The 26,811-nt window shown below is 37.5% G+C and overlaps 1 protein-coding gene across 13 annotated transcripts in view; it reads right to left on the reverse strand.

Moving 5' to 3' along the window:
* LOC145291306 (integrin alpha-9-like) overlaps positions 1–26,811 on the reverse strand; it is a 971,358-nt gene that overhangs the window by 851,729 nt on the left and 92,818 nt on the right. For all 13 annotated transcript variants that reach the window (XM_080137012.1, XM_080137009.1, XM_080137006.1 and 10 more), the window contains exon 2: positions 18,400–18,611. In XM_080137012.1, coding sequence (XP_079993138.1) covers positions 18,400–18,599 — 200 coding nt within the window. In that variant the 5' untranslated portion in view covers positions 18,600–18,611. The remainder of the gene's footprint in view (positions 1–18,399; positions 18,612–26,811) is intronic.

The raw sequence follows: 26,811 nt of genomic DNA on the forward strand, positions 1-26,811 counted from the left end.
AGTGCTCAGTTCTGTGATTATCGCTGTAGATGCACAGGTAGTACTATCCTGGGTTTTATCTGACAATGTCAATACAAAATGTCAATTCACTCGTAACCGGTTAAAGGATGTAAAAGCGATGGTAAAAAATCTTAGTGATAAAGGTTTGACAGTGAAGTTTAAGTATGTGAAGACTGATGACAATCCTACTGACTTTGTCACGAGGGGTATGTCCCTGAACAAATTTAAAATGGTTTTTACTCGTTGGTTATTCGGGCCTGAATGGTTGAGAGGAGATAACTTGATCTGGCCTAGTTATGACCTGAATTGTCTTAATCCGGCTAGCCAGATGTTGATCAGTACAGTTACTGGTTGTGAACCTGTCATTCAGGGCAGTTATATAATTGAAGTAGAGAAATTCTCTTCGCTGAAGAAACTCATTGGAGTTTTGACTGCAGTTTTCCGATTTATATCAAAAATGAGAGGTATTGTTCTCGACTCTGGTATTAAGGCGAGATTGTACTTGCTCAGAATGACACAAGGACTGTTCCTTTCTAAGGAAAAGGATTATTTGTCCAAGTCTGATGGTTTGGTTTCTAAATTTAATTTATTTTTGGACGATGAAACATTGATTCGCTCACGAGGTAGAATTGGTAAATCTACTTATTTTTCTGATGCAGTCCTTCATCCTATTCTGCTTCCCAAGTCTTGTCATGTTACAAGTTTAATAATCATGGATTGTCATTTGAAGTGTAAGCATCTGGGAATTGCTGCTACGCTTAGCAAATTCAGAATGTTGGGATTTTGGATACCCAAAGCTAGACAAGCTATTAAAACGGTGATATCTTGTTGTGTCATTTGCAAAAAATATAACACTCTTTCCTTTAGATATCCCAAATTTACAAATTTGCCTGAGCATCGGGTTAATTTAGTTAAGCCGTTCTTGCACACCGGGATCGATTTTACTGGCCATTTGTGGGTGCATGAAGGTGATGAAACTAAAAAGATGTATATTTTAATCTTCACCTGCTTTAGTGTGCGAGCTATACACTTGGAACTGTTGCTTGATATGACCACTCAGTCTGTGGTTTTGGCATTTGTGAGATTTTTCAATTTTTATGGAGTCCCTTCTCACATTTATTCGGATAATGCAAAGTCCTTTGTGGCGGGTTGTGACCTTGTCAAACAGGTTTATTTGTCTGACGAATTTAGAGGGACAGTTGATGCCCATCTTATCAAACACCAAACGATACCTTTATATTCTGCTTGGTACGGTGCTGTGTGGGAAAGATTAATTCGAGTTGTAAAAGGTTGTCTTTTCAAGGTTATAGGACGTAGGAAGTTAAGTTATTTTCAACTTTTGACGGTTCTGTCAGATGTGCAGGGATCTGTTAACGATCGGCCCTTAACCTATCGTTGCTCTGATGATTCTGGCTTGGAGGTGATTACTCCTAATGCCTTTGTGCATCCCTTCCATAAAAACTCTGTGTTTTTGTCCTTAGAAGAAGATTGTTTCCAGGATGACCCCCCCCCCTAGCAAAGATCTTATTGAGAGTCTGGGATGTAGAGAAAAATTCTTGAATCGTTTTAAAAGGCTATGGTATGAACAATATCTCTTGGGTCTGAGAGAGTTGTCGCAAGATCTTTACCAATCTGATTTGGAAAATATGATTAAGCTGGGCGATGTCGTTTTGATAAAAACCCTATGAAGCCTCGCCCTTATTGGTCCTTGGGAAGGGTGGTTAATCTGACTTCTGGATCGGATAGCTTAGTTCGGTCAGCTTTAATCAAAAGGAGTGATGGCAGCACTCAGGAACATTCCTTAAAGAACTTGTGTCCTTTAGAACTTTCCATAACCCACTCTCACCAAGTTTCTAAGGATGGAGAGGGCAATTCTCCGAGCTCGGGGACTATTCGGGACAGGGAAAACTTTAGGTCTAGGCGTGTAAGGTCTGTTAAATCTTTAAATGAAAGAAATCCAGAATACGTTTGGTATTAGATTGTTGTTTGAGGATTTTTTCTTTTTGTCTTTTTTCTTTTTAGGGAGAGTGTGGAAATTATCTTCCTCCATCTTTCTTTCCTTTTTCTTTCTCCTGTTTCGGTTCTTCCTTCCTTTCTTCTTAACCCTTTTCCTGCCCCCTTCCCTAGCTTCCCCTTTTTTTCATGTCACCTGACTCCCTTATGCCCGTTGATTGGATGAGACGTTTTCGTGCTAAATTGAAGCATGTGTGTGATATTTTTGAGTTAATTCAACAGTTGTGTACAAGGCGTCGTCGAGACAACAAGTGTCGAAAGTATTCCTTTAAGGTCTCGGATAAAAAGGGGACGCCTGGAAATTTACTAAGGCGGTGAACAACTCTGTCTTGACGAGACATTAAAGTCGTTGAAAAAAAGAACCAAGTTTTCTAAGACACTTGAAAACTGAATATAATTATCGAGATAAAGATAATTGAAGTTTGAGAAGAAATTACGCCGCTGAAAGTTTTCTAAGACACTTGAAAACTGAATATAATTATCGAGATAAAAATAATTGAAGTTTGAGAAGATAATTCGCCGCTGAAAGTTTTCTAAGACACTTGAAAACTGAATATAATTATGGAGATAAAGATAATGTAAGTTTGAGAAGATAATTCGCCGCTGAAAGTTTTCTAAGACACTTGAAAACTGAATATAATTATCGAGATAAAGATAATTGAAGTTTTGAAAAGAACATTCGCCGCTGAAAGTTTTCTAAGACACTTGAAAACTGAATATAATTATGGAGATAAAGATAATGTAAGTTTGAGAAGATAATTCGCCGCTGAAAGTTTTCTAAGACACTTGAAAACTGAATATAATTATCGAGATAAAGATAATTGAAGTTTTGAAAAGAACATTCGCCGCTGAAAGTTTTCTAAGACACTTGAAAACTGAATATAATTATGGAGATAAAGATAATGTAAGTTTGAGAAGATAATTCGCCGCTGAAAGTTTTCTAAGACACTTGAAAACTGAATATAATTATCGAGATAAAGATAATTGAAGTTTTGAGAAGAAAATTCGCCGCTGAAAGTTTTCTAAGACACTTGAAAACTGAATATAATTATCGAGATAAAGATAATTGAAGTTTTGAGAAGAAAATTCGCCGCTGAAAGTTTTCTAAGACACTTGAAAACTGAATATAATTATCGAGATAAAAATAATTGAAGTTTGAGAAGATAATTCGCCGCTGAAAGTTTTCTAAGACACTTGAAAACTGAATATAATTATCGAGATAAAGATAATTGAAGTTTGAGAAGAAATTACGCCGCTGAAAGTTTTCTAAGACACTTGAAAACTGAATATAATTATGGAGATAAAAATAATTGAAGTTTTGAAAAGAACATTCGCCGCTGAAAGTTTTCTAAGACACTTGAAAACTGAATATAATTATGGAGATAAAGATAATGTAAGTTTGAGAAGATAATTCGCCGCTGAAAGTTTTCTAAGACACTTGAAAACTGAATATAATTATCGAGATAAAGATAATTGAAGTTTTGAAAAGAACATTCGCCGCTGAAAGTTTTCTAAGACACTTGAAAACTGAATATAATTATGGAGATAAAGATAATGTAAGTTTGAGAAGATAATTCGCCGCTGAAAGTTTTCTAAGACACTTGAAAACTGAATATAATTATCGAGATAAAGATAATTGAAGTTTTGAGAAGAAAATTCGCCGCTGAAAGTTTTCTAAGACACTTGAAAACTGAATATAATTATCGAGATAAAGATAATTGAAGTTTTGAGAAGAAAATTCGCCGCTGAAAGTTTTCTAAGACACTTGAAAACTGAATATAATTATCGAGATAAAAATAATTGAAGTTTGAGAAGATAATTCGCCGCTGAAAGTTTTCTAAGACACTTGAAAACTGAATATAATTATCGAGATAAAGATAATTGAAGTTTGAGAAGAAATTACGCCGCTGAAAGTTTTCTAAGACACTTGAAAACTGAATATAATTATGGAGATAAAAATAATTGAAGTTTGAGAAGATAATTCGCCGCTGAAAGTTTTCTAAGACACTTGAAAACTGAATATAATTATGGAGATAAAGATAATGTAAGTTTGAGAAGATAATTCGCCGCTGAAAGTTTTCTAAGACACTTGAAAACTGAATATAATTATGGAGATAAAGATAATGTAAGTTTGAGAAGATAATTCGCCGCTGAAAGTTTTCTAAGACACTTGAAAACTGAATATAATTATGGAGATAAAGATAATGTAAGTTTGAGAAGATAATTCGCCGCTGAAAGTTTTCTAAGACACTTGAAAACTGAATATAATTATGGAGATAAAGATAATGTAAGTTTGAGAAGATAATTCGCCGCTGAAAGTTTTCTAAGACACTTGAAAACTGAATATAATTATCGAGATAAAGATAATTGAAGTTTTGAAAAGAACATTCGCCGCTGAAAGTTTTCTAAGACACTTGAAAACTGAATATAATTATGGAGATAAAGATAATGTAAGTTTGAGAAGATAATTCGCCGCTGAAAGTTTTCTAAGACACTTGAAAACTGAATATAATTATCGAGATAAAGATAATTGAAGTTTTGAAAAGAACATTCGCCGCTGAAAGTTTTCTAAGACACTTGAAAACTGAATATAATTATGGAGATAAAGATAATGTAAGTTTGAGAAGATAATTCGCCGCTGAAAGTTTTCTAAGACACTTGAAAACTGAATATAATTATGGAGATAAAGATAATGTAAGTTTGAGAAGATAATTCGCCGCTGAAAGTTTTCTAAGACACTTGAAAACTGAATATAATTATCGAGATAAAGATAATGTAAGTTTGAGAAGATAATTCGCCGCTGAAAGTTTTCTAAGACACTTGAAAACTGAATATAATTATCGAGATAAAGATAATTGAAGTTTTGAGAAGAAAATTCGCCGCTGAAAGTTTTCTAAGACACTTGAAAACTGAATATAATTATCGAGATAAAGATAATTGAAGTTTTGAGAAGAAAATTCGCCGCTGAAAGTTTTCTAAGACACTTGAAAACTGAATATAATTATCGAGATAAAAATAATTGAAGTTTGAGAAGATAATTCGCCGCTGAAAGTTTTCTAAGACACTTGAAAACTGAATATAATTATCGAGATAAAGATAATTGAAGTTTGAGAAGAAATTACGCCGCTGAAAGTTTTCTAAGACACTTGAAAACTGAATATAATTATCGAGATAAAAATAATTGAAGTTTGAGAAGATAATTCGCCGCTGAAAGTTTTCTAAGACACTTGAAAACTGAATATAATTATCGAGATAAAGATAATTGAAGTTTTGAAAAGAACATTCGCCGCTGAAAGTTTTCTAAGACACTTGAAAACTGAATATAATTATCGAGATAAAGATAATTGAAGTTTGAGAAGATAATTCGCCGCTGAAAGTTTTCTAAGACACTTGAAAACTGAATATAATTATCGAGATAAAGATAATTGAAGTTTTGAAAAGAACATTCGCCGCTGGGAAGTTTCGAAGATACTTGAATACTCAAAAATATTCTGCCTCCATGGACTTTTAACCTTTGCTAAAAGGACTACGAAAACGAATTTCCAGGAACTTTCTAAATGTTCCATTCGAGAAAGGGCGCCCAGAAGCTTCCAGTAAGTGCTCCCTTCCTTTTTTTCTTTCTTTCTTCCTCCTTCTCTATCTCTCTTTCCTTCTCTTTCCCTTCACTCTCTCCCCCTTCGGTTACTACTACAAGATTGCTTGTAAGCCAGATGGACATTTTTGGCAGCCCATAGAGGTCACGAACCTTTCCTTTTGATATCATATTTAATAAATTCTATTTCTCCTATTTTTTCTCTTTTTGTTTGTTTTCTTCCTTAAGTTTCAAAGGTTAGTAGTAACGACTACTTCTTGATTAAGAAGAATTAACTTCCACGGGAAGAAGTGGATAATAAAATTTCTTCACTCTGCCAAAAATTGGTACTCATAGAGTTAATAACTCTGCCAGTTTAGTAAGCTACTCTCTGCTAAACTGGTCTGGGCTTTATTTGGTGACCGTGGCTGCAGTCCATTGCTTAGATAGTACCCCCTCCCTCCCTCCTTCTTCTTTGTTTCTGCGTCGGCCATCTTGGCTTCTTGTTCCTTTGTTTTACAGGCATTTTTGGCGCCAAGAAGGGTTGTTGGTGACGCGCGCGTCAAGAGGGGAATGGTTTAGCATTTAGCCGTTGATAGGTTAGAAGGGGCGGGGTTTAGTATTCTAAAATGACTACCTCTCCCACTACCTCAATGTTACTTGAAAAAAGAAAGATTAGAGATAAAATCTTAACTGTGTTTGAGTTCTTAGACTCGTTAGATGAAATAAACGAAGCAGGTTATACGTTGTATAAAAAGCAGATAGATGATTACACTGCTTCAGCGGATTTGTTAGATGAGCAAATTATTAATGCTTATTTAATTGAGGGAACAGAAGATGGGGAGATAAGGTCATTTAGTAAGGATTGCGCTCTTCATCGAGTGAAGGTTTGGGAAAAATTGTCAAGACTCAAGCCTTCGGTAGAAGTAAAGGATAGTGCGAATCAAAAGTCTCACGTATTAAAGAAAAACGTTTGGGGATAACGCCCAAAATTGAATGTCCCAAGTTTAGTGAAAAGGAAGCATATCCTCGGAAGGTGGCTAGTATACCTAAGAAAACATTTTCTCCTATGTTCAGGGGTTCGACAGATGCTAAAAAACCTTCCACGCTGGAAAACTTTCATATCCAGTCTACTAAGATTGGATTTAAGTGTAATTTTTGTCGAACCAATAACCATAACGGTTATTCCTGCAAGTTTTTTTCCTTCTCATGCAGAGCGGTTGAGGAGGTGTAAGGAGATTGGCTTATGTAGCAAGTGTTCGAGCCCTTCTCATGCAGAAGAGTCATGTCTTTGCAAGGGTAAGGAGTATGGAATGTGCTGGCTATGTAATAAGAGGGGCCACTGTAGAGTGTTGTGTCCTTCTGTTGGGGGTGAATCTACTGCTTCTAATGCTTGTTGGCACTTGAATAGCTCTTCGTTGCTGCCTGTTGTTGAGCAGTCTACTGTTGAGAGAACTGTGGGAAAAGTGCTTAGTTTGGAAACCATAGGTATTGTTGAGGAGGAATTCTGTGATTTCGATAAGAATATGATTGGGTCCTTTCGCTCCTCCATTCGTTTCATAGATGACTGTTGCTATGTCAGTTTGCCTTAGAATGAAGAAAAATTAAAGTCGGTGCCTGCTAATCATCAGGTGTCTTTGTCAGTTTTGAATCGCGTATCAAAGAAGCTGATGGAACAAGGTTTGTACGAATATTATTGTCAAGTCTTCTTAGACCAAGAAAAGGAAGGAATAATTGAAAGGATTGTGGTTGCTCCTTCCGATTTTAACAAATATGTATGGATTCCTCATCGACCGGTGATAAAACAGGATTTACAGTGCACCACCAAGATTAGACCAGTCTTCAATTGTTCTTTGAGAACCGGTGGGAAACCTTCTTTAAATGACTGCGCTTATTCTGGTGTCAATATGTACACTGACATGCTGGATTTGCTTTTGCGGTTTCGGATGGACCAGTATGTTCTACTGGCCGATATTCGGAAGGCCTTTTTAATGATTCGTTTGAATGACGAACGTGACAGAAATAGATTCTGTTTCTTTTTAAGATTGGGTGATGAGTTGATCTGTTTTAGATACAACACTCTTATATTTGGTTTTGTGTCCAGTCCTTTCATACTGAGCTACATGGTTCGATATCATGTGGAGAAATACCCTCCTGGTCATTGCAGGGAGATGCTTTTGGGCCACTTCTATGTGGACAACTTGGTGAAAACTCATAATTCTGCTGAAGTTCTGATGCAGCTGTATTTGGAGGCTGTTTCTGTCATGGGGGAAGGTGGATTTTCCTTGAGGAATTGCTGTAGCAACAATGAAGTGCTTGCTAAGCGAATGTTGCAGGATAACAGTCTCTCTTCCCATGGTTCTAACACTGATAAGGTATTGGACTATTTGTATAACTCCTCCTCTGACAAAATGCGAGCAAGTTCTTGCATTGAAGGAAGATCAGTATCCTCTAAGAGGGATATTTTGTCTGTAAATTCCTCTGTATTTGACCCCCTTGGCTTAATGCTCCCTGTTACTATTAAAGGTAGGATCCTTCTTAGTAAATTGTGGAAGTTAAAAGTATCCTGGGACCAGCCGGTCCCACCCGACGTTATGGTTGACTGGGAGAGGTTGTATAAGGATCTGGTACGTATCGGGGAGCTTGAATTCGACCGTTACTCCGTGGCTTCCGATTCTTCAGCCACGTTGATAGTGTTTTGTGATGCCTCGAACCTGGCCTATGGAATCGCGGTATATTTACATCAGCATGGTGAAGCCAGACTGATATTCGCTAAAGCCAGGGTTGTTCCCTCTGTTAAGAGAACCTTACCCACCTTGGAGCTGTTAGCGGTATATTTATGCATGAAGCACATTTCTGTTCTGGTGAAAATACTCCCTTTGGAAGTGCTCAGTTCTGTGATTATCGCTGTAGATGCACAGGTAGTACTATCCTGGGTTTTATCTGACAATGTCAATACAAAATGTCAATTCACTCGTAACCGGTTAAAGGATGTAAAAGCGATGGTAAAAAATCTTAGTGATAAAGGTTTGACAGTGAAGTTTAAGTATGTGAAGACTGATGACAATCCTACTGACTTTGTCACGAGGGGTATGTCCCTGAACAAATTTAAAATGGTTTTTACTCGTTGGTTATTCGGGCCTGAATGGTTGAGAGGAGATAACTTGATCTGGCCTAGTTATGACCTGAATTGTCTTAATCCGGCTAGCCAGATGTTGATCAGTACAGTTACTGGTTGTGAACCTGTCATTCAGGGCAGTTATATAATTGAAGTAGAGAAATTCTCTTCGCTGAAGAAACTCATTGGAGTTTTGACTGCAGTTTTCCGATTTATATCAAAAATGAGAGGTATTGTTCTCGACTCTGGTATTAAGGCGAGATTGTACTTGCTCAGAATGACACAAGGACTGTTCCTTTCTAAGGAAAAGGATTATTTGTCCAAGTCTGATGGTTTGGTTTCTAAATTTAATTTATTTTTGGACGATGAAACATTGATTCGCTCACGAGGTAGAATTGGTAAATCTACTTATTTTTCTGATGCAGTCCTTCATCCTATTCTGCTTCCCAAGTCTTGTCATGTTACAAGTTTAATAATCATGGATTGTCATTTGAAGTGTAAGCATCTGGGAATTGCTGCTACGCTTAGCAAATTCAGAATGTTGGGATTTTGGATACCCAAAGCTAGACAAGCTATTAAAACGGTGATATCTTGTTGTGTCATTTGCAAAAAATATAACACTCTTTCCTTTAGATATCCCAAATTTACAAATTTGCCTGAGCATCGGGTTAATTTAGTTAAGCCGTTCTTGCACACCGGGATCGATTTTACTGGCCATTTGTGGGTGCATGAAGGTGATGAAACTAAAAAGATGTATATTTTAATCTTCACCTGCTTTAGTGTGCGAGCTATACACTTGGAACTGTTGCTTGATATGACCACTCAGTCTGTGGTTTTGGCATTTGTGAGATTTTTCAATTTTTATGGAGTCCCTTCTCACATTTATTCGGATAATGCAAAGTCCTTTGTGGCGGGTTGTGACCTTGTCAAACAGGTTTATTTGTCTGACGAATTTAGAGGGACAGTTGATGCCCATCTTATCAAACACCAAACGATACCTTTATATTCTGCTTGGTACGGTGCTGTGTGGGAAAGATTAATTCGAGTTGTAAAAGGTTGTCTTTTCAAGGTTATAGGACGTAGGAAGTTAAGTTATTTTCAACTTTTGACGGTTCTGTCAGATGTGCAGGGATCTGTTAACGATCGGCCCTTAACCTATCGTTGCTCTGATGATTCTGGCTTGGAGGTGATTACTCCTAATGCCTTTGTGCATCCCTTCCATAAAAACTCTGTGTTTTTGTCCTTAGAAGAAGATTGTTTCCAGGATGACCCCCCCCCCTAGCAAAGATCTTATTGAGAGTCTGGGATGTAGAGAAAAATTCTTGAATCGTTTTAAAAGGCTATGGTATGAACAATATCTCTTGGGTCTGAGAGAGTTGTCGCAAGATCTTTACCAATCTGATTTGGAAAATATGATTAAGCTGGGCGATGTCGTTTTGATAAAAACCCTATGAAGCCTCGCCCTTATTGGTCCTTGGGAAGGGTGGTTAATCTGACTTCTGGATCGGATAGCTTAGTTCGGTCAGCTTTAATCAAAAGGAGTGATGGCAGCACTCAGGAACATTCCTTAAAGAACTTGTGTCCTTTAGAACTTTCCATAACCCACTCTCACCAAGTTTCTAAGGATGGAGAGGGCAATTCTCCGAGCTCGGGGACTATTCGGGACAGGGAAAACTTTAGGTCTAGGCGTGTAAGGTCTGTTAAATCTTTAAATGAAAGAAATCCAGAATACGTTTGGTATTAGATTGTTGTTTGAGGATTTTTTCTTTTTGTCTTTTTTCTTTTTAGGGAGAGTGTGGAAATTATCTTCCTCCATCTTTCTTTCCTTTTTCTTTCTCCTGTTTCGGTTCTTCCTTCCTTTCTTCTTAACCCTTTTCCTGCCCCCTTCCCTAGCTTCCCCTTTTTTTCATGTCACCTGACTCCCTTATGCCCGTTGATTGGATGAGACGTTTTCGTGCTAAATTGAAGCATGTGTGTGATATTTTTGAGTTAATTCAACAGTTGTGTACAAGGCGTCGTCGAGACAACAAGTGTCGAAAGTATTCCTTTAAGGTCTCGGATAAAAAGGGGACGCCTGGAAATTTACTAAGGCGGTGAACAACTCTGTCTTGACGAGACATTAAAGTCGTTGAAAAAAAGAACCAAGTTTTCTAAGACACTTGAAAACTGAATATAATTATCGAGATAAAGATAATTGAAGTTTGAGAAGAAATTACGCCGCTGAAAGTTTTCTAAGACACTTGAAAACTGAATATAATTATCGAGATAAAAATAATTGAAGTTTGAGAAGATAATTCGCCGCTGAAAGTTTTCTAAGACACTTGAAAACTGAATATAATTATGGAGATAAAGATAATGTAAGTTTGAGAAGATAATTCGCCGCTGAAAGTTTTCTAAGACACTTGAAAACTGAATATAATTATCGAGATAAAGATAATTGAAGTTTTGAAAAGAACATTCGCCGCTGAAAGTTTTCTAAGACACTTGAAAACTGAATATAATTATGGAGATAAAGATAATGTAAGTTTGAGAAGATAATTCGCCGCTGAAAGTTTTCTAAGACACTTGAAAACTGAATATAATTATCGAGATAAAGATAATTGAAGTTTTGAAAAGAACATTCGCCGCTGAAAGTTTTCTAAGACACTTGAAAACTGAATATAATTATGGAGATAAAGATAATGTAAGTTTGAGAAGATAATTCGCCGCTGAAAGTTTTCTAAGACACTTGAAAACTGAATATAATTATCGAGATAAAGATAATTGAAGTTTTGAGAAGAAAATTCGCCGCTGAAAGTTTTCTAAGACACTTGAAAACTGAATATAATTATCGAGATAAAGATAATTGAAGTTTTGAGAAGAAAATTCGCCGCTGAAAGTTTTCTAAGACACTTGAAAACTGAATATAATTATCGAGATAAAAATAATTGAAGTTTGAGAAGATAATTCGCCGCTGAAAGTTTTCTAAGACACTTGAAAACTGAATATAATTATCGAGATAAAGATAATTGAAGTTTGAGAAGAAATTACGCCGCTGAAAGTTTTCTAAGACACTTGAAAACTGAATATAATTATGGAGATAAAAATAATTGAAGTTTGAGAAGATAATTCGCCGCTGAAAGTTTTCTAAGACACTTGAAAACTGAATATAATTATGGAGATAAAGATAATGTAAGTTTGAGAAGATAATTCGCCGCTGAAAGTTTTCTAAGACACTTGAAAACTGAATATAATTATGGAGATAAAGATAATGTAAGTTTGAGAAGATAATTCGCCACTGAAAGTTTTCTAAGACACTTGAAAACTGAATATAATTATCGAGATAAAGATAATTGAAGTTTTGAAAAGAACATTCGCCGCTGAAAGTTTTCTAAGACACTTGAAAACTGAATATAATTATGGAGATAAAGATAATGTAAGTTTGAGAAGATAATTCGCCGCTGAAAGTTTTCTAAGACACTTGAAAACTGAATATAATTATCGAGATAAAGATAATTGAAGTTTTGAAAAGAACATTCGCCGCTGAAAGTTTTCTAAGACACTTGAAAACTGAATATAATTATGGAGATAAAGATAATGTAAGTTTGAGAAGATAATTCGCCGCTGAAAGTTTTCTAAGACACTTGAAAACTGAATATAATTATGGAGATAAAGATAATGTAAGTTTGAGAAGATAATTCGCCGCTGAAAGTTTTCTAAGACACTTGAAAACTGAATATAATTATCGAGATAAAGATAATTGAAGTTTTGAGAAGATAATTCGCCGCTGAAAGTTTTCTAAGACACTTGAAAACTGAATATAATTATCGAGATAAAGATAATTGAAGTTTTGAGAAGAAAATTCGCCGCTGAAAGTTTTCTAAGACACTTGAAAACTGAATATAATTATCGAGATAAAAATAATTGAAGTTTGAGAAGATAATTCGCCGCTGAAAGTTTTCTAAGACACTTGAAAACTGAATATAATTATCGAGATAAAGATAATGTAAGTTTGAGAAGATAATTCGCCGCTGAAAGTTTTCTAAGACACTTGAAAACTGAATATAATTATCGAGATAAAGATAATTGAAGTTTTGAAAAGAACATTCGCCGCTGAAAGTTTTCTAAGACACTTGAAAACTGAATATAATTATCGAGATAAAGATAATTGAAGTTTGAGAAGATAATTCGCCGCTGAAAGTTTTCTAAGACACTTGAAAACTGAATATAATTATCGAGATAAAGATAATTGAAGTTTTGAAAAGAACATTCGCCGCTGGGAAGTTTCGAAGATACTTGAATACTCAAAAATATTCTGCCTCCATGGACTTTTAACCTTTGCTAAAAGGACTACGAAAACGAATTTCCAGGAACTTTCTAAATGTTCCATTCGAGAAAGGGCGCCCAGAAGCTTCCAGTAAGTGCTCCCTTCCTTTTTTTCTTTCTTTCTTCCTCCTTCTCTATCTCTCTTTCCTTCTCTTTCCCTTCACTCTCTCCCCCTTCGGTTACTACTACAAGATTGCTTGTAAGCCAGATGGACATTTTTGGCAGCCCATAGAGGTCACGAACCTTTCCTTTTGATATCATATTTAATAAATTCTATTTCTCCTATTTTTTCTCTTTTTGTTTGTTTTCTTCCTTAAGTTTCAAAGGTTAGTAGTAACGACTACTTCTTGATTAAGAAGAATTAACTTCCACGGGAAGAAGTGGATAATAAAATTTCTTCAATATATATATATATATATATTGTTGCCGGAGACAATCGACCCAACAACTAACAAGGTAGACACGAGCAAAAAGTAAACAGCAAAAAGGCAAAGAAGAATGACAGACACAGGTTGTTTGGTTAAAGATGAGGGTTCGCCTTTTATTTGCAAAGGAAGTGAAAAATCGTATGATCTGGATGCTGGACGTCAGGGCGAGTGTTAAGGAATGGACGACACTGAGAACGTAGGATCAGTGTTAAGGAACGGACGGCACTGAGAACGTAGGATCAGTGTTAAGGAATGGACGGCACTGAGAACGTAGGATCAGTGTTAAGGAATGGACGACACTGAGAACGTAGGATCAGTGTTAAGGAACGGACGGCACTGAGAACGTAGGATCAGTGTTAAGGAACGGACGGCACTGAGAACGTAGGATCAGTGTTAAGGAATGGACGGCACTGAGAACGTAGGATCAGTGTTAAGGAACGGACGGTTGGTAGGAAACCAGGTGCAGGCGAGGTAGCAAGTTGGAGGAGCGAAGTTTCAGTCCGGAGGAGCGAGATGCAGGCGAGGTTGCAGATCGGAGGAGCGAGATGCAGGCGAGATTGACAAAAGCTGTAAGTGAGCTGAAGACGCTGGTGTGAGCTGGAGGCACCCAGGGCTGGAAAGGCTGCGGGAATGAGCAGGAAGCTGCTGGGGGTGAGCTGGAAGCGCTGCAGACTGGGAGTGAAGTTCGCTGCTGGTGGGTCTCAGGAAGCAAGCAGTAGTGAATCGCATTAGTAGGAAAACTAATAAGGGCTGGTTATTTAGCCCTAATAAGGGCTATTTGAACTGCTGCTGAGACAGCTTCCGCTGCTGCTGGGAATCCTTCACCTAGTGGATTCAGTCGACATGACTGGTAGCGTGAGTCGTCGCTTCGGGAGCCTCCTCCTACTCCCCAGCCAAATTGCCTGACTGGGCCGAAATGGGCTGTATTCATTGGTGAGGAATGATATTAGTGGTGTCGCTCCCAATAAGACAAACAAACGACTCTAATTAATTCCAGGGCGAAATTTATGCAATCAAAAGTAGCTTAGGATTCCATTTAAATAAATTTCGTCTAAAAAATAAAAAGTCAATTGCCTGAATTATTGGCGTTTTGTTTGAATTCCAACATGCGTAGCAAAGTCAATGATGAAAAGAACGGGAAGGTGAGTGTATTCACTGATCATGGATATGTTCATACGTTTAGCTCGTGTTAGCCTATCGTGTCCTTTGTTTAAGGGAAGGGAAGGTGAAGAAACAACGGGGGGGGGAGAAAGAAGGAAAAATGGAGGCAGTGATTTTGAAACCGTGACAAGGCAAAGAGAACAGCGGCGAAGAAAGAAAGAAAGAAAAATAGAGGCGGTGATTTTGAAACCGCGACAATATATATATATATATATATATATATATATATATATATATATATATATATATATATATATATATATATATATATATCGTCAAGGGTGTGAATTCCATATAAAAATGTTGATTTAATTTGAATGAAATAAAATATGCATCAAGTGCACTTGAAAGCCAAATCACAACGTTATATTAGGAAAATAAACAAATATTTTACTTGTTTGAAATTTATAGCATATACGAGGGGTGTACAATAAGTAATGCCCCTGACCAACTTCCCATAGCAGTAGAGCAACGAAACTTGGCACAGTTATTAGTCTTTCTCTACATAGGAACCACCCAGAGTTATGCATTTCTCCCATCGTTTGATGCAGCTCTGGAGACCGTTTTTGTAGAATCCCCCAGGTTGGTCCTCCAACCACAATGTGACTTCAGAAAGCAAGGCTGCATCATCTGGGAAACGCTTTCCTTTCAAAAACAATTTCATGGATGGGAAGAGGTGAAAGTCAGAGGGTGCAAGGTCAGGAGAGTAGGGAGGATGGGGAAGGATTCCATAACCACATGCCCGTGCTTCTGATCTGGTGACATGTAAGTTGTGGACAGGAGCGTAGTCCTGCAGGAGGATGGTATCTTTGCTGATCTTGCCCCACTTCTTGATTTTGATAGCTTCCCTTAATTTCCTCAAATGTGAAGCATAATAGGCTCCTGTAATTGTGGTACTTTCTGCCAGGAAATCTGTCATCACTACTCCGTCCTGGTCCCAGATGACTGTGAGCATGACCTTGCCAGCGGAGGGCTGTACCCTTGCCTTCTTTGGAGGTGGTGAGTCCAAGTGCTTCCACTACATTGACTGGGCTTTAGTCTCTGGATTATAGTGATGGACCCAGGTTTCATCCTGTGTAATCAGTCTTTTGAAAAACTTTGACTCATCTTCTTGGCACATCTCCAAATTCATCCTCGAACACTCAACGCGTCCTCACTTCTGGAATGGTGTGAGCAACCTGGGAATCTATCTGGCAGACACCTTATGCATATGCAAATGGTCATGAATGATAGTTTCCACAGACCCTGTACTAATCTTGACATCTTGGGCTATTTGACGAATAGTAATGCACCGATCTTCCAAAATGGCAGCCTCAACTTGAAGGACAGATGCCTCATCAATGGCAGAAGGAGGTGGGGGCGACTAGGTCTGGGAGCTCTTTCCACAGACTTTTGGCCATGTTTGAATTCACGATGCCAGCGTTTTACAAGGTTATATGATGGGGCATTATCACCATAAGTTTATTTCATTTCATCAAAAGTCTCCTGTAGTGTGCATCCTTTCAAATACAAAAACCGGATAACTGCTCAACATTCAACAGGCTCCATTTCACACCTGACTCAGTTCAAACACCTGTAAAACAGAAACTACAATTAGTTCAGAGCTGTAATTTTCCACATAACCCATAGAGATATAAATCATTGCACATGCAAAATTTCAGATAGATCAGACAACTGGAAGTGGGTCAGGGGCATTACTTATTGCCCGCCCCTCGTATATTTCGGAGCTATACTCCATCCTCAGTGCGCTGTTTTCTTTCTCTTTTTTCTTTTCTTCTTCTCCTTTGCCATGTTGTAAAGTTGAAGAAAGAAACGTCTGTTTGAATATATATATAATTCCAGGTTGATATTTTGCAGAAGTAAACAATGAAGTTTTAATGAGGTTAATAAAAGAGTGCTCAATACGGAAGTAGAATATATACTTACGGACCAAACATTTGTATAAGCAATATCGCCTGAAGAGGTCTCTAGTTACTAGTAACTGGCTAACCAAAAAATGCTCATGAATGTGTGGCGATATATTAATGCTTATTTAAAACAAGTAAAACGTGTGTGTGTGTGTGTGTGTGTGTGTGTGTGTGTGTGTGTGTGTGTGCATATATATATATATATATATATATATATATATATATATATATATATATATATATATAATGGTTGTACAGTTTGGTTTCCTAGATGTAGATCTATTGAAACCTCTTTGCTTATCAAAGACTGCTCAATGAAGTACAGACCAGATATATAGTCTGCTTATTATACAAGCATTATTACTTACACATGTGCATACATGTTTATGTGGAATCTCAATTTAGAGAGACCCAGCTCATCAAACAGAAGAGAGGAGGGACACTGAAGCCAAAACCAAGGTTCATTCATTTTGTATAGAGAAAATATCTAATTAATAACTATACTAACCTAGAAGCACTGAAGAATAGACTGACATAAACAATTTAGTTAACGTGAATAATGGAGCAACTCTCTAGATGTCCTATGACACCATTTCAAATTATACCGATTAATACTAAAATTAACTGATGAGAACACAATATACCATGAACTGGAAAAAAGTGAGTACACTTTGCATACTTACAAATAAAATACCCCAAAACGATTAACTAAAATAATCTATGTGACTAACATGTTTATAAATAGAATGTTGAAAACTGCTGAATCCTTCAACCTTACTTTCTTTCTCACCTTGAGCTGGAACTTTCTTTAGGGAAGGATTTTTCTCTCCTCTCACCGTTTTCTCTGCACAGTCGCCTATCTGCCCGAGTTCGGTTTTTTATTCCTCTCAAATCTCGGGAATTCTCGCGGTTAGTTTCGCCCTCTTTCCCATAAAACCAACCACGCCTACCACTTCCTCTTCTTCCTCTCCCAGCCCCTGTGTGCTGACAGCAAACAGAACAGACTTTCTGTCTATTAGAGGTAAGTTCATTAGAAAAATTACTATTATAAACGTTGGTATATATCTGCGAGAATTATTATCATAAAAGTGTATTATATAATGGAGCCAAGCACATGATTGATTTCAAACAATATTTAAGTACTTTAATTCGATCTTTTATGTGAAATGAGAGGTCTGCCTGGCCACATCTATACTTTTATGTATTTCTTTGCATGTATGTAGTTAGAGAAGTTTATCTCTTTAAGGAAATATATACACATATAAAATATATTATATATTCTAGTATTGAGGAAGGAATAAAACAGAAGATAATTAAATTAAAACGATTGGTACATAAATTTATAGATTTTTAAAATAAGTTACGAATCTCCTTAAACTCAAATTTCACTCAAATGAAAGAATAACAGTTATTAAAATAAAGTTTATATAGATATGAAAACTTCAACTACTTCAGATAGAAGACACTTAAGTCCTAAAACCCCTTGGATATCTTGACCAGGCTGAATTGTATTTCGCTCTCTCCTCTCTCCCTCTCACTCTCTACTCCTTTCTTTTCCACACCTTTACCCCCTAACCCTACCTACCCGTCCTCACCAACTAAACACTACCCCTTTTTCTAGTGTTTAAGTCATAGCCAGATATTTTTATATACAAAATGAATACATCTTGATTTTGATTTCAGTGTCGTCCCTTTTTGCGGTCAGATGAGCTAGGTCTCTCTTATTGAGATTGTACTGAAACGTCTATGCACATATGTAACTAATAGTATTTGAATAATATTTGTATTATAAACATATAAATATATATATATATATATATATATATATATATATATATATATATATATATATATATATATCCAGTTTTGATAATGAATAATTATGAAAACACTTACTTGTACCCATTTGTTCCATTGAAAAATGCAAGGGAATATCCAAAATAAGAATTTTGTGTGTATGCTATCATCTTTGGGTACTTTGCATCCAGGTTGAAGGCCGAGCCAATCCAAATTAAGACATGCAACAGCAGCAATCCTTTCCAGATGACCAGTGATGTCATAGATTTCTTCTTTGGGTTACACTGACTGCAGAACATGACCAACTTTGTCTGTATCAAAAGATATTAACATATACATCATTTAACTGATTTATGAAAAACGAAAATCTGCTTTGTCCTATGTTAGCATCAAACGTTTTAATAGCTTTTTAAGATATACTTTTCTTATTAAAAAATCCTGAAAAGTCACTACATAAAAAGTACCTGTACAACATATTGGAACTAAATGTCGTTTTTATAAAAAAAAATATTTTTGGAACTTGTCTTATCGTTAACTATTTTTCTAAAAAAAGAACAAAAACACAATGTTGATTCATACGATTAAAATAAAAATATGCCAAAGTTATGTTAAAAAATATGATAATTTGTACATGTCAAGTTTTGTTTTGCACTTGAACACAATCTATAAAAATGGATGTATTAATTTTGTGTCTTAGCAATAACTCAAAAAAGAATCACCACATATTGGTAAACTTGTAGATAAATGAATGTTCTTTTGTGTGATAGAATGAATCTGTTGTCTGAAAATAATACTTACCTCAAAGAATTTGATCCACCCGATATTTCTGTCTGAGGATTTTTTTTTTTACTAAATATTTTTATGGGACCTTTTAAGACATTAATTGGATATGTAGCAGCCGACACCCGCTACAAAGACAAGTAGGAGCTACTTCTCACGATTTTGAGATTTGACATCCATTTCCCCCTGGCTTGTCCAATCACAAGCCAGCTCTTTATCATGTGATAAGTATATAAAAGGCGAAATCCGAAACTCTCACCTCTATTTGATCCTGACCCTGCCGGGGAGCGGACATTAGCCTGGGGCAAAAGCCCAAGCAGAACGTGAGTACTACAAGCTAATATGGCTCTTTTCAAACTCACATTTATTTCCACGTGCGGTCACCAAATGAGCATTCTTTATCACACTAAAGAACATATATCGATACAACTGACACTCATGCACCACAAAACATTAATACACTGAAGACTTTGCCTTCTCTTTCTCCTTTAATCAGCTTCCTTTGTCTCGACGACTACTAGCTATAAACATGTATGTATTGAACAGCCGGCATGATATTAATTCTATCTTTACTTAAGAACACTTCAACCTACTAACCTGTTTCTCTCGTGTACACTCTACTAATAAAGATAACGAATAAAGCTTATTTATTAATATAGAATGAAACTATATTTTTTTGTCCCTATACAAACTGTGGTGAGTTTATGAATGGCCTCCTTTTGTGATACCATATATAAAGGGCTTGTCTGAAAAACTTCAACGAATATGTAATCCATATGACATGAGGACAGTATTCAGGAGTGATTCAACTATCCGGAAACAGCTTGTGAGAGTCAATCACCCTACAGAAAAAATAATGACTAAGAACTGTGTATATGAAGTTCCATGTAAATGTGTAAAACTATACAGATGTGAAACATGTCCTCCGTTGAAAGTACAGTAAGAAGAACATTGAAAAGCCGTAGTATGTGAAGAGATTGAAAAGTCAGGTATAGCTGACCATATCTGGAAAGAAAAGGGAAGCCATCTACAATTATGGGATGAAGTAAAAATTATAAACAGAGAGGAACGGTGGAGAGTAAGACGACTGAAAGAAGCAGCACATATGCTGGAGAATAACCAACTGCTAAGTAGACCTTGTATAGAATTCAATACAATATGGGAACCAGTAATTATAAACAATAGATAATATATACAAATAATAAGTAAAAACATTAATATATACAAGTAATAAGTATAGAGATAGATATACATTAATATATAGTAATAATTAGTAATAAATAGTGATATTTACAACTAGAAATAAAAAGTAGGTTTAAGGCTCCTAAAATTCATACTAGAATTGTCTGCAAGGACCCATGGTGCAGTGGTTAGAGTACTGGGAGAAATCAATTGTAAAAATGATATTCTCCTGAAGGTTGAAGGTTCAATTCTCAGTGTGGGCGACCGAAATATACATTTGTGAATTACTTAGGATCTCTATCCAGTCATTGCTGACGGAACGAGAGCACGCTACATAAATAAAAGGTTCCGCTCGAAATTCCATCCAAATTCCTGAGTTCAACAAGATACACCTGAAGAAGGTCGGAGGTTATATCGACTGAAACGTTGTGAAAATCACACTCAAGATGAGAACAGTAGTCCGATGAATAATAATACAAATTAAACTACATTTGTCCTAACTTGACAAGTCTTTTGGAACTGATATTTTCTCAGAGGATTCTACCTCTGGTATGATTGTTGCTCTCATTCTTTTCCGAAAATTTCCTGTTAGTGTTCGAAGAGAATTAATATCCAGAACTAGAGAGTGATACGCTTCGCTTCTAATTATTATGATTAATTTTTTCGACATAATAGACTTTCTACAGGTGGCTCCTTCAGGTGCAAAAATGCAGGAAAGTTGCCCGTTCAAATCACCATCTTCTTCATCTAAGGTTTGAGCCAATATAGCGGTCAGTCCTGCTGATAAGACAGTTATTAATAAAAAAGAACCTTCTAAACCCAATATAACAACAAAATTGAAATTTTGTAAATTGTGCAGTGTTGATGACTACACTGAGAAAGATTGTAAAAAAATGTTTCCATATAACTCAAAAGTGCAACAAGCGAAGGAAATTGCCCTTTGCTCTAGATGCCTTGGAAATCACACTGAAGAGACTTGCAGAGGTGTTCAAGATTTCCCTTATCCATGTGAGTCTTGTGGACTTAAGACACATAATACTATCATGTGTCCTAAATTGTCCAAACCCTTTGTGAGAAAGACGATTCTTTTGGAGCAGCAAAATTGCATATTCCCTGTTTTAGGCGTGTCCATGATGGGAAAAGGGCATTTAGTTGCGAAATAGACGCAGGAAGTCAAAGATCTTTCTTTTCTAGTGTCATCCTTTATGTGCTCAGGAGAAATTAATTTCTAAAATCTGTGAAGATGCCTATTAATACTTTTATTGGCACAAAATCTATAAATCTTAAGAAACTCGGTATCTCCTTGAAATTATGATCCCAAGCACCATTTCCCTTTACATAACTTTTATCAACAATTTGAATTAAGGTTCGAAATGTCACATTTTGATGAGGTGACGACAGTGGCGTAGCATCAGTTTTTTCCGCCCAGGGCGGTCGTAAAATTTGTCCCCTACCCCACACTGCTGGCATATAATTATCTGTTCATCCCCTCCCGCTAGCATGTAATAACCTGTTTTGCCACCCAGCTGGCATATATTTACATGTTTGCCCCACCGCCGATAGCATATGCGTGAAGGGGAACCATTGCGCCAGTGGTTCCCCCTTCTATGTGGAAATGGGGCACAATGAAACGTTGCCTCAGTTACCGATAGTAGTCAATGGGAAGAGAGCCACGGCCCTTGTTGACACAGGCTGCACCACGACGTTGGTAGCGAAGAATGTCGCTAGATCATGGAGCGGACCCAGGAGTATTAAGACCATGGATGGCAGAGAGATGAAATGCCTAGGAGAGACAACAGCGGAAGTACTGGTGCCAGGTGTATCTATTGGACTACCAGCCCTGGTGTTGGATTGTCTGGTTGGTGATGTTGTTATGGTTTTATGTGTAAGTGCGATCAACCAACTGTGCGGGGCACTAAGTTGAGAGAGGGTCAAGTAACTTTCGGACACCTCGGCGCAGTAGGAATGGCAGGAGTGGAAAGTGATAGAAACATCAGAACGCAAAAACCGGAGGCTTGCTGCATCGAGGATGAGGATTTACTGGCGAGGTTCGATGGTGAGAGGTGGACGGTGGAATGGAAATGGATCTCCGGGCCGGAACAACGAAACAAAGTAAGCTGCTATGAGAAAACACTGCGAGGAGAAATAAGAAAAGGATTCGAGGAAGAAGTGGAGAGGTGGATAGAGGAGGGAATTCTGAAACCGTGGACAGGGGAAGAAAAAGGAGTGCTAACATTACTGGTGGTTGTTCAACCCACAAAGAACAAAGTTAGACCGGTACTGGATTTCAGAGAATTAAATAGATATGTAGCCTGCCACACTGGAAAGACACTGGAAATAGACAGACTCCGAAAGGAAACTGCCCAGATATATGCATTCCTATCCTGTGAAACGCCAGGCAAAAACTAAATAAGAAGGTGAATAAGTTGAAAACTTATTATTCCCTCCAAGACCAAGCACAGCTAAGAGCTAAGTTGGCAGAACATCAGGCTGAGATAAAAACCTTAGCTGCACAAATAAAAAATAAAACCAAAAACTTTGAAGTAAAAAGGATAAATAAACTTTTTGCAACAAACCCAAGAATTGTCTATAGGAGCCTCGTTAAAGAAGAAATAAAGGTGAGCTCCCCACCAACGCAAGAAGTTGAAAACTTCTGGAGGCCACTCTATGAGGAAAATAAAGTACATAAAGAAAACAACTGGATAAATACTATTAAAGAGGAGAACAAGGAGAAAGAAAAGATGCCAGCTCTAAAAATTACCAAGGAGGCTTGTCTGCAGGAAGGTAGCTCAATACAGTAATTTCAAGACCCCAGGAATAGATCAAATACCAAATTTCTGGCTGAAAAAACTGAGCGCACTTCATCATCACTATGCCAAGGCATTCAATAGCATCATCAGTGGAGATGAAGAGCCGCCTGAGTGGCTTGCTGTAGGCAGTACATCACTTATTCCCAAAAATGAGGACACCCACATGGCTAGCAAATATAGACCAATCTGCTGCCTCACAACAACCTACAAATTCCTAACAGGGATAATTGCTGATGCAACATACGACCATCTGATTGCTGGTGATTACCGTGAATGTGAGCAGAGGGGGTGTACGAGGAAAAGGCTAGGCACAAAATACCAACTCCTTGTAAACAGAACCATAAAAGAAGACTGCAGAAGAAGACAAAGAAATCTGTCAATGGCCTGGATTGATTACAAAAAGGTCTTTGACAGTATACCTCATTCCTGGATACTTCGCTGTTTGGAGTTGTACAATGTGCACACTGATATTACATCATTCCTTCAAAAACAAATGGTCAGATGGTGCACATCAATCACATTACAGCACACGGAAGGAAGGATACAGACCCCAAACATAAAGATCAAGCGAGGAATAATCCAGGAAGACAGCCTCTCACCGCTCCTTTTCTGCCTTACAATGGATCAACTAAGTAAGCTACTTAAGCGATCCAATGCTGAATACAATCTCAGCATGGACAGAAGGAAGGAAGAAAATAAAATATTAACCATCTACTATATGCGGAATCCGAGAAACAACTTTTCTCACTGATAGACATTGATAAAAATTATACAGAGGACATCTGCATGGAGTTTGGATTCGACAAATGTGCTAAGTGCACCATAAAGAAAGGAAGAAAGACAGCATCAGAACATCTTAATCTTGACAATGGCTCTATTGAAGACCTTGAAGAGAATGCTGTCTATAAATACTTTGGAGTAGAGGAGAATGAGAGACTTGAACATGGAAAGATGAGAGAAAAAGTGCAGGGAGAATACTTCAAGCGACTTTAAAAAATTCTCTCATCAGAACTATCACCAAAAAACAAAAATTCCGCCATCAATCAATTGTTGTCTCTTATGGATTTGGCATAATCAATTGGCCACAAAACTGCATCAATAGCCTTGATGTAAAGACTCGGAAATTGCTGGCCTTTCATAAAGTCATTTACAAACATCAGTGCATGGACAGGCTGTACTTACCACGAAGAGAAGGTGGTTTAGGCCTCACTGAAATAAACCACGCATACCGAGCTTCAGTGGTAAGTATAGGCCAATATATCAAATGTTCTTCTGGCCCCAAAATAAAAATGGTGAATGAACATCACACCAAATGTTTGCCCCAGCAGACGTCAACTACAAAGCTCGGTGAAAATTTCAGTGGTAACACACTGGACAACACAATAGAAGAATATGACAACCCAGCAACCCTAATCACCCGAAAGAAGAGAAAGGAGTATACAAAAAGGGAACTGAAAGCAAGACTAGAAGGATGGCAACAACATAAGAGAGCAGGCAGGTTCATGGAAGAACTGAACCAGAACTACATTGACAAGGAGGCTTCACTACAATGGCTTAAAAGTGACAAATTTCCATTTGATGAAGATCGATTAATTATAGCTGCACAAGACCAAAGCTTACTCACGAATGGATTTAAGAAAATGGCTGGTCTACAAAAAAACTGACCAATGCAGATTCTGTCACTCAGCTGTTGAAAGCCCAAGCCACCTAATGTCTGGAGCAAGATCCTTCTAGCCGATGGTCATTACACTGCTCGCCACAACAAAGTATGTAGATACTTACATTGGAAGATCTGTGGAGAGATGCAACTGGATAGGTTGTCGAACATCTGGGAACATGAACCACCACTGATAACATCAAATGGAAAAGTGACAGTGTTCTACGACAAAGACATACAGACAGGCATACATAAAAGACAAGGACATAAAGCCAGATATCGTAATATGGAACAAGCCCGAAAGGACTGCACTGTAACGCCTCACCCGAGAAGGTGGTTAAGGACTCTTGTCTATCTGAATTCTTGGTTCGTGTCGTCTAGACTTCTCTCATGTTATTACATGAAATCTGGTATGCTGAAAGTGAATATCGAAGTGGAAGGCAGGAAGAAAGACAAACAATTGTAGTCTATCTACAGACGCTTAATTTTCACAAAATTATGTACAAAAATGTTTTTACAATTCTCATTCAGATTTTGTAAGTTCTTTTCAAAGTCTCAAATCTCTTCACAGATAGCGACAGTGGGTTGGATGAGGTAGGTGGAGGGGGCCCCTCTCCAGGGAACGGCGGGTTTATACGACCTGTTATCCCCGAATTCAACAAGCAATCTGCTTTGAAACTCTCCACTCACTAACTAATTTTCGCACGACGGTCGTATATATAGTAAGGTATGTGGATGGGGTGCCAATTCTCCCCAGCCAATAAGATTTCGCCATGAAATCGAAAGCTTTTAGGGTTTTGCGTGGGTACAATTCCCATCCTGAAATCTAAATTACTCATTCTCACGAATTTTCAAGGCCAGGTGTCAAGTCTGACATCCGACCCTGAGTTCATTTAAGGCCAGACAAGGTTCTAAGTGAAATTTCCTGTTGTCAACTTTTAGCCGTAAAAATATATTTCTCTGGTTTTCAAACAATATCTATTTTAACATGAAATAAAAAATATATATTTATCTTCTCTATCTTACATCCTTAGGTTATCTGGCGTCACCCGGGAATAAAAAGCTACTTCAGCGTAGTTCTAAACTCCTCAATGGGGGGATTACGTTACAGCACTCATTATCGACGTCACAGTTCCAAACGACTTTGGCCTTAATAGAGCAGAACAGGAAAAAATAACAAAATATCAGGACCTAAAAAATGATCTAAAAACAACATGGTCTCTGAAAGAAATAAACATTATACTAGTTTTGACAGGAGCAACTGGCCTAATAAAAAAGAACCTTTAAAAATACTTAGAAGCAATCCCTGGAAAACCAAGCTGCAAGGAAATACAGATAGCAGCCATAAAGGGAACAGTGTCTATTCTTAAAGGAGCCCTCGGATATAAATTTAAACTATAATAGAATCAAGTGTTAGCCCCAGGAAGGAGCCCCTTGTTTTCTTCAAACTAACAAAAGTAAAATAAAAAAAAAGAAAGGGATTGGCGTATGCGAAGAGGTTATGAGGAAATGGAGGAGAATGGAACGGGCCACTAAGATTGTCGACCTGAAGTCATGTAGATGAAAAACTCTGGCAACATTAATTGGTCTGGTACAAGATGTATTGCCTGACGGGGTTAGGCTTTGGGCTGAGTTCAGCCCCCAAAATTATGATTGCCGTGCTGAAGACGGTGCTGAGTAAAGACTGTACAGGGGATAAGGCCACATTGACGACATTCTCGTGGAGGAAGCAGAGGTGACAGCGGAGGAAGTGAGGTATGGGTTGACTGCAAAACTGGCGGAGTCCCTGGATGGAGGAGTGGCGTTGAGGTTGAAATTATGTTGAGATGGCAAAGGAAGCCTTGTCTTTAGACGAGGGAATGCAATACCCGAAATCGGAACCGACTTGACAAAACAAGAACTCTTCTCGGTCTGCAGGAGGCTGGTGGGACACTATCCAATCGCCGGCTGGCTCAGGATAGCGTGCATCTTTATTAAACGACAAATGATGGTTGGGAAGGCCATGTGACAAAGGAGGTCACAAACATGCTACAAGAAATCATCGCGAGAGTGACGAAAGAAGACCCAGTAAAGGAGGAATGG

Source organism: Euprymna scolopes, chromosome 12, assembly GCF_053919585.1.
Source record: "Euprymna scolopes isolate OS-2025 chromosome 12, ASM5391958v1, whole genome shotgun sequence".
NCBI classification, from domain to species: domain Eukaryota; kingdom Metazoa; phylum Mollusca; class Cephalopoda; order Sepiida; family Sepiolidae; genus Euprymna; species Euprymna scolopes.